The following is a 13,341-nucleotide window of genomic DNA, read 5'->3' on the forward strand; positions in this document are numbered from 1 at the left end:
TGAGCTTTCAATTACACTTCAGATGCTCATGGTCACTCCTCGCAATAGTACAATTCTCAGCATCAATGTACTCATTAATAACAGATACGGTGAACCCTTTTGGGATTATAGAACATTTTGTTGGATGTGTGTGAGTTATTGATATCATTCTATTTGTAGTGAGGAACTGTGTAGTACTGTTTGCTCATATAAATAATTTGGTCCATTATGATTTACATAGTAGTGTTACAAATCTGTGCAGCCATGGACCTGTCACAGATGTTTCAGAGTACAATAAGCTATTTTGAGAAAAAAACATTGTTGTTGCACAGGCAAGTGCAGCAACCATTTTGTAATCTAACAACATGGATGAGATCGCAGAGCAGCAAATGTTTTTTTAACAGTGTTGCTTGACAGAGAAATGCTTGCCATCTGACTGGGGAACTACTCCAAAAACACCATGAGATTCTTAGCATTGCTACATGTCAATAAAGGAAACTGTTTTACACCCTAAACTAAATGAAAGAACAAAAGTGGTGTGCATGTGATTTAAGAGAAAACCATAGCAAATGAGATCAGATTTGCCTTTTAAATTGAAACTACTTTGGAAGTTCATGCTGACAACATATTTTGGATATTGCATTTTTAACAGACTTAATAATATTTTTCAGTGTGAGCAGATTTTAATTTCACTTGAAACTAAGGCTTTTTCTAACATCATGGATCACAGGTGTCTCCGACCATGACAGCAGAAGAATTAACTTATATAGTTCTGGAAATGAAGAACATTGTCACTGATGAGAAGATTCTCTGGACAACGTTTGAAGTTATAGAGAATGGAGAACTTGGTAAGACATTAATTAAAATAAATATAGCAAGCTAAGTAACATGCAGTTGCATATTAAAACTACTGTGTGGGTGACAAAATTTAATCTTAAAACAAATTGAAAACTAATTATTATTTCCTTATTATTCTCCTTATTATTTCCTCCTCATTGCCTCCATTCCTTTCCTTGCATTTTTTAGTGAAATGAATAATCTTCATTACTATAAGAAGTTTACTGGTATTTGCTGGCTGTCACAATTGAGTCAGATTCTGCCTTTATATGACACCCATATAACATCATTATCAGCACGAATTATTGAATAATGTTTAGTTTAGAATTCCGAGCATATCTTCCTTTCTTGTCCAAGCTAGAGACTCGAGCCATTTGTAATATCAATCATCACTTATATGAAATATTCACAACATCAGGACATTCTCAAAAAACCTCTGCCAATGACTGCTATTTGAAATATAGTAGGTGATGAAAATAGGGGACTCATCCAATTTGGTTGTAATCATCTAGTACAGTATTACACAAGGACTGAGTACCACTAAGCCATCGTCAGTTGAGGAAACACTTTGTAAAATTTTGAATGATCATTCATAAAGCATTTCACCTTAACTATAGCATAGCCACCTGTATTTCAAAATTCTCTCTTCACTGCCACAATAATGCCATAAGGATCCCATGCCTTGGGCAAGGAGTCATTGGCCAATTTTTCTGATATGGGGAGAGGTCTCCAACTCAGTTTATGTTATTTATGTACCTTGGTACCCTGAGGAAGTCCCATGTCTGGACATCTGCAATATGTACACAGAACATTTAAACTTCTGATTGCAGGTTTTATCCTTCGCAATAGGTCAGTACCATGCAGATATGAGCCATTTGCCTTATAATTGCGGATCACATCAGCTAGCTGTACACCAAACCATCCCCCACTGCCCTTCAGGGTATTCTACAGCATTCATTGCCATCTTTGACCCAGCTCGAGAGAAGCAACTTAATATCCAGATTCATGTCTGTGTTGGGAAAAATACTAATCTGCTCCCCTAACAATCAGTATGGCTTTTCCAGTATAGTTGAGCCAGCCCTGGTGTCAGAGACTTGGCTCTGGCTGCACTTCCCAGATAACAACCACTTTGAGTATGTATATCTGAATACCAGTTGGGGAGTGAGATGCCCTGAGGAGATTCTGGCATTATCTGCCTATTTCTTCTTGGTTGCTTAGTGGTTACCTGTTTCCCCTCACTCTGCATATTCTGAGGTTGCAGTGTAACCACATTTATAATAACTTAATTCAAAAGCTTTACACTTCATCAATTTGCTACTGTGATTCAAGTTGTTGATCAAGCTCCCAAACATATAACTCAAGCTATTGCAGCTGATGACACCTCCTGTATAAAGGGCTGTCCATTTCTCATGGAACAGTACGTCAACTCCAAAGACCTGAACTGTCTTAGCATCTCTCTATCTATTATGTGATACAACTTAGTAGGAAAAAGATAAAGACTTACTAGCTTTAAGGGGAGGCAATGGCCTGGTGGTATTATTACAAGATCATTAACCTAAAGACCTAGGTAATGGCCTGAGGACCTGGGTTCAAATCCTGCCACAGAAGATTGTGGAATTTGAATTTAACAAAAATCTAGAATTAAGAGTCTGGTGGTGAAATTATTGAGTGTCGGAAAATTCCATCTGGTTCATTAATGTTCTTTCGGGAAGGACACTGTCACCCCTATCTGGTCTGGCCTACATATGACTCCAGGCCCAAAGCAATGTGGCTGATTCTAGACTGCTTTATTAACTGGGAGAAAGTGAGGACTGCAGATGCTGGAGATTAGAGCTGAAAATGTGTTGCTGGGAAAGCGCAGCAGGTCAGGCAGCATCCAAGGAACAGGAGAATCAACGTTTCGGGCATAAGCCCTTCTTCAAGAACCCAGGAAACCTGAAGAAGGGCTTATGCCCAAAACGTCGATTCTCCTGTTCCTTGGATGCTGCCTGACCTGCTGCGCTTTTCCAGCAACACATTTTCAGCTCTGCTTTATTAACTGGCCAGCAATGCACACATTCAATAAATGAATTAACTAAGACTTGCTTTCCCTCTTATGTTGTCAGTTTAATATAAGAGTGATTTAATTGAAATTCTCTACTTAATATTTATTAACAAAATATTTTTTTTTTATTGTCCCGCTCCTAAGACTAACTTGCTAACTTTGGAGAAAAGGAAACTGTCATCGCTATAAAATTAACCTGTAGCTTCCAGTGACATCTCAGTTTGACCTTTGTTCATTCACTTCAGTGATCCTGACCTGTTTCATACTCCTCTCAGTTTGTTTCACAGTGATCCTGACCTGACTGCACCTGGAATACTCCAATGTTACTCACCTCTTGGTCTGCCTTACAATGATTCTAACCTTCCACAAACCCCTCTTTGCATTAAGAGGACAGGTAGTATTGTAATACTTATGATATTAGGATGCTTTGTTTAAGTGATCCTTGTATTGAAAGTTATGTCTGACAACAGAATCTCAACCAATTAGGAGCTGGACTAAAAAAAGTCACAATCGATTTAGAAATGGTTATAAAGTGATCTATTTTGCTGAAGGAAGATAAGTCATATATTTGAGAGACTTTTGTCAGGAATTGTCATGTACGACTGATGGCTAATATTATAGAGCATCATTAAATTGGTTTACTTTAATCTAAGTATATATTTAGTATGAATCATAGCTTATTTCTGGCTTATAATTTAACTTGTGGGAATAACTATGATATTAATGAACATCATTGTGCATTATTTGATTTTTTTTTTACATTTCCTCTTCCACAGAACGAGTACTGCACTACAAAGAGAATGTTCTGGAACAGGTTCTCCAGTGGAGCACACTGCCTGAGCCTGAATCTGCTTACTTGATCATAAAACAGTTTCAAGCTGCAAAAGCCATCAAAAAGTACCTCGGTATGAGTGTCTGTTCTTACTTGTCTTTTATCGAAATCAGGCTACTCCACACAAACGTCTGGAATGGAAGTCTCAATAGATGTCAACCCGTTTTGCTGACAGCATATTCGAATTCCACTGCCAGACAGCTCCCCAATTAAACATGCATTTAATTTGTATCGAGGAAGGTGGTTTTAATGTGTGCCTATTAACAATGCTGCTGTCTATTTCTAACATTGGAGCCACTAGCAAAACTCCATTTAAGCTGCCTTGAGAAGGTGGTGACAGCCCTCCAGCAGTTGTTGAAGTCTGGGTGGTTATGATGATGTGATAATTAAGTTGAGAATACTCGGAATTTGATAACAGTGATGACAAGTACCAGTAGGTGACTGTGTCAGGATGTGGAATGGCTTGAACAGGGATGAGAGATAGTGTCCCATGTTTTTGGTGAAACAGATTATGTGCTTTCATGAAAGTGTCATGAAAGCGGCCCTTCAGCTTGTTGTATCCATTCCAGTCATCAAACATTCATTTATTCTAATGTCCAGAACTTGGCCATAGTCTATTCTATGGCATTTTAAATGCTCATCCAAATGCTTCTTAAATGTCTTCAGTGTTCCTTCCTCTGCATAGATTTAGGCATTGAGTTGCCAATATCCACAATCCTCTTTATGAAGAAGTTTCAAGTTTCAAATCCTGTCTAAATCATCTGTTCCTTACCTTAAAACTGTGCCTCCTGGACGCTGACCCCTGTACTAGGGGAAAAGTTTTCTTCCCTTAGAACTTTATCCGCCTCAATCGGATACCCCTCAGCTTTCTCTGTTCAGAGGAAAATAAACACACCTTATCTGGTCATCATTCATAGCTGAATCACTCCAGCCCAGGCAATATTTGGATGAATCTTTTCTGCACCTTCTTCAATGCAATCGCATCCTTCCTGTAGTGTGGTGACCAGAACTATGCATTGGCACAATGACTGTGGCCTAACTAATCTTACATACCGCTCCATCATAACCTCCTTGTGCTTGTATTCAGTGCCTTGACTATTAAAGGCATTTGTCTCAAAAGGTTAACCAACTTATATACCTGTATTACTGCCAAGTCCCTCTGACACTCTGCTCTTTCTCGGACCCTAACATTCAACATGTCCTCCTTTTCCTTGTTTGTTGTCCTAAAATTCATCACCTCACACTTTTCAGGTTTAAATTCCATTTGCCACTGTTCTGCCCACCTGACCAGCTCATCTATGTCTGCCTGTCTCCTCACTATTCACTATATCACCAATTTTCATGTCATCTACAAACTTAGTAATCATGTGTCCTACATTCATGTAGGTCATTAATGTAGGCAACAAATAACAAGTGAACCCTGTGGTATGTCACTGGACGTACAGCTTCCTGTCACATAAACGTCTTTGACCATCTCTCTCTGCTTCCTGCCACAAACCTAATATTGGATTCAAATTGCCCTGGACCTCATGGGCTCTTAGCTATTTAACAAGTCTGCCATGTGAGACCTTATCAAAAGCCTCACTGAAGCCCATGTAGACTACATTGATATGTACTACCTTCAACAACACCAAGCCACCTCCTTCAAAAATTAATTGAAGTTTGTTAGACATGATCCTTCCTTTAGAAAGCCATGATGACTACTCTTGATTAATCCACACCCTCTTCAAGAGCAAATGAAATCTATCCCTCAGAATTTTTTCACATTGTTTCCTTATCTCAGATTTAGACTCACTGGTCTGTATTTTCCTGGATTATTCCTACAATCCTCCTTGAATAGTAGTATGATATGAGCTGTCCTCGAGCACCACTCCTGTGGCCAGAGAAGATTTGAAAATTATTGTTGGAAACACTGCACCTTCTGCCCTTGTTTCCCACAGCAGCGTTCGGTACATCTGATCTCAGCCTGGGAGATTTATCAACTTTCAAGCCCACTAAATCTGCTAATGCTACCTCCTTCCCTCAGTTCAAGTATATCACAAACCCTCTCTCTAGTTTCTAGGCCTGTGTTGTCCTTCTCTATAGTGAATACAGATGGCAATGTACTCCTTAAAACCTCAGCTGTGAATCCTCTGGCTATATAAGCGTGCATGCGCACACACATCCCTAATAGGCTGTACGCTTTCTATGGTTATTCCCTGGCTCTTCCTTTACTTACAAAATATAACTGGATTTTTCTTAATATTATCTGCCAGTGTGTTTTCACATTTCCTGTATAATCTTTGACATCCAGGACCCTCTGGACTTGCTGGTCCTACCTTTCACCTGTATAGGTCCTGCACTCTCACTCTTCCTCTTTTTGAGTGTCTCCCACTGGTCTGATGTAGATTTTCCTGCAAGTAGCTGTACCCAGTCCACTTTAGCCAGTTCCTGTCTTGTCTTATTAAAATCATGATGTGGAGCAGCCAGTGTTGGATTGGGGTGGACAAAATTAAAACTCACATAACACCAGATTATAGTCCAACAGGTTTATTTGAAAGCACTGGCCTTCAGAGCTTGCTCCTTCATCAGGCAGCTACCAAAAGCTAGTCTTCCATATAAACCTGTTGGACTATAATCTGGTGTTGTGTAACCTTATTAAAATCGGCCTTCTCTCAATTCACGCACTTTATTTCATGTCCATTGTTGTCCTTATTCTTAATTACCTTAAATCTTATTGAGTTATTTATTGTCAGTAGAGTGAAAATGCATCTCCAGAGCCATATCTACCACTAGCTCAGTTTTGTTCCCTAAAAGTAGGTCCAGTACCAACCCTCTTGTAGATTTTCAATGTGCTGGTTTAAAAAGATCTGGCTCCATTTTAAGAATTCTGACCCCATTAAAGCTTTCACACATTCTCTATTCCAATTAATATTGGGGAAGTTCAAATCACCTCCTTGTATTACCCTATACTTTTAACCATCTCTGATAAATGTCTTTCCACCTTGCCCTGAGTGTTTGGGTGTCTACAGTTCACCCCCAGCATTTGAGGTCCCTTTTTGTTTTTAAGTTCTACACATATAGCCTCACTTGAGGAATTTTCTAAGATATTGTCCTTCTTCATTGCAGTAATTAACTCCTTGATCAATGTTAGAACACCACTCCCTCTTGTAAACCAACTGCCCTAGTTAACCTCCCCATGCAGATGATGGTGTATTTCTGGTTCAGAGTACAACCCATCTGACCTTTTACAGGTCCCACTACAACCAAAGATAAACTCAGGAATCTCAACACCTCCCTCCTGTTCCAAATCTTCTGCCAGGCATTCATCTTTATTATTCACCAGTTCCTATACTTGCTGGCACTCAATGGTTCTGTAGTTATCAATAAGTTTTATTTTAAATTTCATACTTTTTCACATCACTGTCATGGTGGGATTTGAATCTAGGTCCCCAGACCATTACCTGAGTCTTTGGATTATTACTGAAAATGTGTTGCTGGTTAAAGCACAGCAGGTTAGGCAGCATAACCTAACTGCCTAACCTGCTGTGCTTTAACCAGCAACACATTTTCAGCTCTGATCTCCAGCGTCTGCAGACCTCACTTTTTACTCTTTGGATTATTAGTCCTATGACAATACCACAACACCATCACCTTCCTCCTGGTGATTTGATACAAGGCAGTCTTTGTGTCCTGGTAATGCAAAGAGCAGATTTTGAATCCAGTATTATCTATGTATTAATTTGAGTGTAGGTGTTTTATCAACAATAAATCAACAGTACCATTGAAGATGTTGGCAACACAGCCTTTTTCAATCTTACTTAAAATCTTTTTTTTCTCATCAGAAGTATTTTACCAACCAAACTGATAAGTCAGCAGCTTCATAATCATACCTGTCAAATGAAATGTAGAAAAATGGAAAATGTTTGACTCTCAGTAATGCAGATGTACATCCAAAATACCAAGTTGGGAACATTGCTATCAATAAAATTTAGAGTTGTTTTGCGGCACTGGGATATCAAAAATTGCATGGTTGTTTCCATCTCTACAACTGAATGCTTCTGTCATGGTGAACAGTATTTTACTCATATTCGTGTCAGTGAATTTATTTGGAAATCTTAAAAGTGTTTTAATTTAATGGCTGGTAGCTACAGTCTTCAAAATTTAGAGCAGAAAAATGAATAATTAATGTTTATATCCCTTTTGTTCTTTTGAAATTCTTTTTAAATGCATGGTATTTTTATATTAATGATGTATTTTTCATTGGACATCATTCTCCTTGACAGCTGAGTAACAAAACATTTCTACAGCTCTGTAAAAACTAACCAGATTAAGATATAAACACCGACAATGTTGGAGGAACTCTGCTGGTCTGGCAATCTGTAAAGGGAAAGAAACAGTATTAATATTTAAATCTGCTGTAACTCTTCTTCAGAACTGGCCATTCCCCACTAACCATAAGATACTCCTGAATTCAGCATCCACAACTTCCATTAGAAGGTGCTAAATAAATGTAATAAAATGCCCCAAAGTGCTTCTTTTTTCAGTTGTTTGTGGGAGGTGCGCAACACTGGCATTTATTGCCCATCCCTGGTTCCCCTTGAGAAGATGGTCTGAAGAATTTATACAACAAAATATAGCACTGAATTAGATTAGATAACTAAAAAGCTTGATTAGATTGTAAGAAGCAATTTAAAGAAGGGAAGTAAGGAAGGAGAGTATTCCAAAGCTTAGGGTCTGGGTAACTGAAGGCATGTTGAACAACCTTGGAGTGAGTCGAATTGTAGAGTCATAGAGATGTACAGCACAGAAACAAGCCCTTCAGTCCAACTCGTCCATGCCAACCAGATATCTTAATCTCGTCCCATTTGCCAGCATTTGGCTCATTCCTCTAAACCCTTTGCATTCATATCCCCACCCAGATGTTTTTTAAATGTTGTGTTTGTGCCCATCCCATCACTTCCACTGGCAGCTCATTTCATATATGCACCACACTCTGCATGAAAAGGTTGCCCATTAGGTCCCTTTTAAATCTTCCCCCTCTCACCTTAAACCCTCTAGTTTTGGCCTCCTCTCCCCTGAGGAAAAAACCTTAGCTACTCACCCCTTCCATTTCCCTCATGATCTTATCGACCTAATGCTCATGACACCAGAGTTGATTGAACCTGGATACCTGGGAAAGTTGTGGCCACAGAATGTACAAAGATAAGGAAGAACACAGAATTGTTCTGGTGCAGAAGGAACCTAGAAGGAAAAACTGGCAGAAAAGAAGTTAAAGAAAGCAATTGGTTCAGGCAGGGCAAGGACAAAATAAACGTTGGCACAGTGCTACAGTGGAAGGAAAGAAAGCGGCAAATGCAGCTGATCTGTTCACCTCAGTATTTTTAACAAAGGAGTCCATGACCAGTGGAGTGCCACAAGGATCGGTGCTAGGTCCTCTACTTTTTGTCATTTACATAAATGATTTGGATCCGAGCATAAGAGGTGCAGTTAGTAAGTTTGCAGATGACACCAAAATTTGAGGTGTAGTGGACAGCGATGAAGGTTACTTCAGATTACAACAGGATCTTGACCTGATGGGCCAATGGGCTGAGAAGTGGCAGATGGAGTTTAATTCAGATAAGTGCGAGATGCTGCATTTTGTGAAAGCAAATCTTAGCAGGACTTATACACTTAATGGTAAGATCCTAGGGAGTGGTGCTGAACAGAGAGACCATGGAGTGCAGGTTCATAGCTCCTTGAAAGTGGAGTCACAGGTAGCTAGGATAGTGAAGAAGGTGTTTGGTATGTTTTCCTTTATTGGTCAGAGTATTGAGTACAGGAGTTGGGAGCTGAAAATGTGTTGGAATGAGCTGTCAGAGGATATGGTGGAGGCTGATACAATTGCAACATTTAAGAGGCATTTGGATGGGTATATGAATAGGAAGGGTTTGGAGGGATATGGACTGGGTGCTGTCAGGTGGGACTAGATTGGGTTGGGTTATCTGGTTGGCATGGACGAGTTGGACCGAACGGTCTGTTTCCATGCTGTACATCTCTATGACTCTATTTGCTCATATATAGCATTGGTGCTGAAGGTAAAACAGACTTGAGAAATAGGGAGTTATATTTGCCTTCCAAGATGTTCCTTGAATAGTGAGCAACATTTCAGTCGATGGGAAGGGTGTAGATGTGCTTTACATGATTCTGCCAAAGCTATGGGGAGAGGTTAAACAACTTGCTTACCATATCTTTTCAAATGAACATGCCTTAGACTTGAGGGAGTGGAAATCCTTAGAAGGAAATGGAGATGAGTGTAATAGCAGGAGAAATGACTAGGATTAGAAACTGTGCTGTTTTGTTGTGAGGTGGGGCACCTATATTATGAAAGAGTTACACAGAGGGCTCAGCTTCCATTCTCATCGATAATCTTATGCTGTTGAAATGGCCTAGTCCAAGCAAAACTGAAAACAATGGGAATCCAAGGAGACGGCACCCTCTGCTGGTTGGATTCATACTTAACACAAAGAAAGAAATCCTGAAAGTCAAATATCTTAGTGTCAGGACATCACTGCAGAAATTCCTCAGGTAGGCCCAACCATCTCATTAGTATCATCAAGAACTTTCTTTCCATCATCAGGTCAGAAAAGACAATGTTTATTGACAAATGAACAATGCCACCACAGTTAGTATCTCCTTAGATACTGAAGCTTGTTCCTATCCATGTATGACAACACCCGGACAACATTCAGGCTTGGAGAAATGCATGTCAAATAACACCGCACCACACAAGTTCCAGGCATTGATCATTCAATTAAGTGAATCAAGCCACCTTGCCTTGAAATTCAATAACATAACCAATGCAGAATACTTTCTGCCAACTTCCTCGGGGTTACCTTTGGCCAGAAACTGAGTCGAGAATGTGGTACTGGAAAAGCACTGCAGGTCAGGCTGCATCCAAGGAGCAGGTTCTCCTGCTCCTCAGACCTTGTCTGACCTGCTGTGCTTTTCCAGAACCACATTCTCAACTCTGATCTCCAGCATCTGCAGTCCTCACTTTACCTTTTCGCCAGAAACTGGTCACATAAATAAATTGGAGCAACAGTGGCCCTGAGACTGGAACCTCTGCAATAAACAGCTCAATTCCTGCCTTACTTGAGTCTGCCCACTATCCACAAGTCAGGTCTGTGATGAAGTAATCTCTACTCGCATAGATAAGTGCAATTGCACGACACTCTTGACTTATTAGCATCCAAGAGAGAGCAGTCCACATGAATGGCATCCCATCCACCTATACTCCTCTCACCTCTCACATATGGTAGCAGCAACGTGTACCAACTACATGTTGCTCTGCAGAATGTTTTAAATGTCCTTCAGCAGCAAGTTCGAAACCTGTGTCCTCTACCATGTTGAAGGACAAGAGCAGAAATTACATGGGAACACCACCACCTGCAAATTCTCCTGAAAGTCAGACAGTCCTGACTTGGAAATGCATCACCGCCTTCAACCGTGATGGCTCAAAGTCCTGGAACTCCATCCCAAGTAGCACTGTGGACTGCAACAGTTCCTGAAGGCGACTCAATACTGTCATCCAAAGAGAAGATTTTGAATTGCCCATAATTCACATTTCCATGAAAGAATAAGTAAGGGAAAAGAAGTTTTCATCTCCCCTGTGGTCCTTTCACAAATTATTTTAAATCTGTGACCTATGTGGAAAGTGAATAGATCCGAATCATAAAAAATCCTCAAAGTTTTGAGTATGTAGAGAGGCTGTGACTTTTCCCTGGTGCATCAGAGACTGAGGATTAACTTTACAGAGATTTACAAAATCATGAGGGCATGATTGGGTAAATAGACTTAGGTCTTTTCCCTGGGGTAGTAGAGTCCAGAACTAGAGAGCAGAGGTTTAGGGTGAGAGGAGAGAGATTGCAAAGGGACCTAAGGAGTAGCTTTTGCATGCAGCGGATGGTGCATGTATGGAATGAGCTGCCAAAGAAAATGGTGGAGGCTGGTACAATTACAGCACTTGAAAGGGTGAGTATATAAATAGGAAGGGTTTAGGGGGATATGTGCCATGTGCTGGCAAATGAGACTAGATTAATTTAGGATATCTGGTCAGTATGGACGAGATGGACGGAGGTTCTGTTTCCATACTGTACATCTCTAAGACTCTATGTCTATTAAAACTGCCCTTAACCTTAAAACAATCAATTCTAGTTTTTATATTGTCTCCATAGATACAAAGCTATTCACCTTTGGTATAATTCTGATAAGTCTGCTTTAAACGCTCCCAATGTTTGGTATCTTTTTAAATACATTAGCAGAGCATAAGCTGTGAATAAAATGGCATTATAAGCCTACTTACTTTATATGTACTTCTGTGGTTCAAGGGGCATTCAGCAATGCCTTCTCAAGGACAACAGGAGGTGAGCAATAAATGTGGGCTCAGCTAGTGATGTGCACCTCCCATGAGTGAATTGGATAAACTCGTATGCTTTTTTGTACTTTGAGGCCAAAGAAATGCAACTTGGGCATTCCGTGGCATTCAGATTCTGAGTCCACCTCCAAACCCTGCATCCTCCATATAGTTCACTTCAGGGCAGAAAATCCACTGTTCTTACCCCTTTTTTGTCTCTAACTTTATGCTCACGATGGTGTAATTGCTCCCTAATCAACCTGTACGATGGCCCAACAGGCACTCAATTCAAGGGTGACTAGGATTAGCAACAAATGTTGGCTTCGCTAGCAAAGCCCACATCAGATAAAATAAGAAGTAAATCCTTTCATGATTTGGGGATGCCAGTGGACCTGTTGGACTATAACCTGGTGTTGTGTGATTTTTAACTTTATAAATCCTTGCAGAGCTTATTTGTTTTAAAAACAAACATTTCTTTCACAAACTCATCAACGACAGATAATCCTCGGATAACCTCCTAAAATGGTCAGTTAAAACGTAAAGAGGAGAAAGTGAGGACTGCAGATGCTGGAGATCAGAGCTGAAAATGTGTTGCTGGAAACGCACAGCAGGTCAGGCAGCATCCAAGGAACAGGAGAGTTGACGTTTCGGGCATGAGCCCTTCTTCAGGAAGGGCTGAAGAAGGGCTCATGCCCGAAACGTCGAATCTCCTGCTCCTTGGATGCTGCATGACCTGCTGTGCGTTTCCAGCAACACATTTTCAATTAAAATGTAAACACAGCCCCATGCTGAGATAGTGGGTTCCAGATCTTTTGAAATTCAGTTGAGCATTTGTAATAGTCTCAGCAGCAATAGCAAACATCTCCTGACATTTTAATCTCAATTTAAAACAGGACAGGACTTCTCATAACATACAGTTTGATGTCATTACTCCAAAGGGAAATGTACTGTAATGCAGCTCAACATTTAAATAGTCAACTTATTTTTTTCAGCACTGTGTAATGATTCACTGTAATTAAAATACCTCGTTTTTACAATGGATAATGTAATAGTGACATTTGAAGTTGTCAAAACGCTAAGCACTTAACAGTCAAAATATTCCCAACTGCTCAGCAGATTTCCCTGTGATTGCAAAATCTCCAACCAGGCAGTTTGTTTTAGGACTTAAAAAAATCCCACACCATCAGTATTAGCAGAACTGAGGGATTTCACATTAGCTATAGGGCATGCGCAAGTTCGTCAGTAAAGAGTTAATGGCACTATTTTGAAGATCAG

General features: G+C 40.0%; 1 protein-coding gene across 3 annotated transcripts in view; it reads left to right on the forward strand.

Annotated features, from left to right (window-relative positions):
* arap2 (ArfGAP with RhoGAP domain, ankyrin repeat and PH domain 2) overlaps positions 1 to 13,341 on the forward strand; it is a 309,350-nt gene that overhangs the window by 256,846 nt on the left and 39,163 nt on the right. For 2 of the 3 annotated variants that reach the window (XM_060825023.1, XM_060825033.1), the window contains exons 26-27: positions 710 to 827; positions 3,637 to 3,765. In XM_060825023.1, the coding sequence (XP_060681006.1) occupies positions 710 to 827; positions 3,637 to 3,765 (247 nt within the window). Of the gene's footprint in view, positions 1 to 709; positions 828 to 3,135; positions 3,222 to 3,636; positions 3,766 to 13,341 lie in introns of those variants that run through there. The other variant, XM_060825042.1, reaches the window with a different exon arrangement.

Source organism: Hemiscyllium ocellatum, chromosome 1 (assembly GCF_020745735.1).
Source record: "Hemiscyllium ocellatum isolate sHemOce1 chromosome 1, sHemOce1.pat.X.cur, whole genome shotgun sequence".
Lineage (NCBI taxonomy): Eukaryota > Metazoa > Chordata > Chondrichthyes > Orectolobiformes > Hemiscylliidae > Hemiscyllium > Hemiscyllium ocellatum.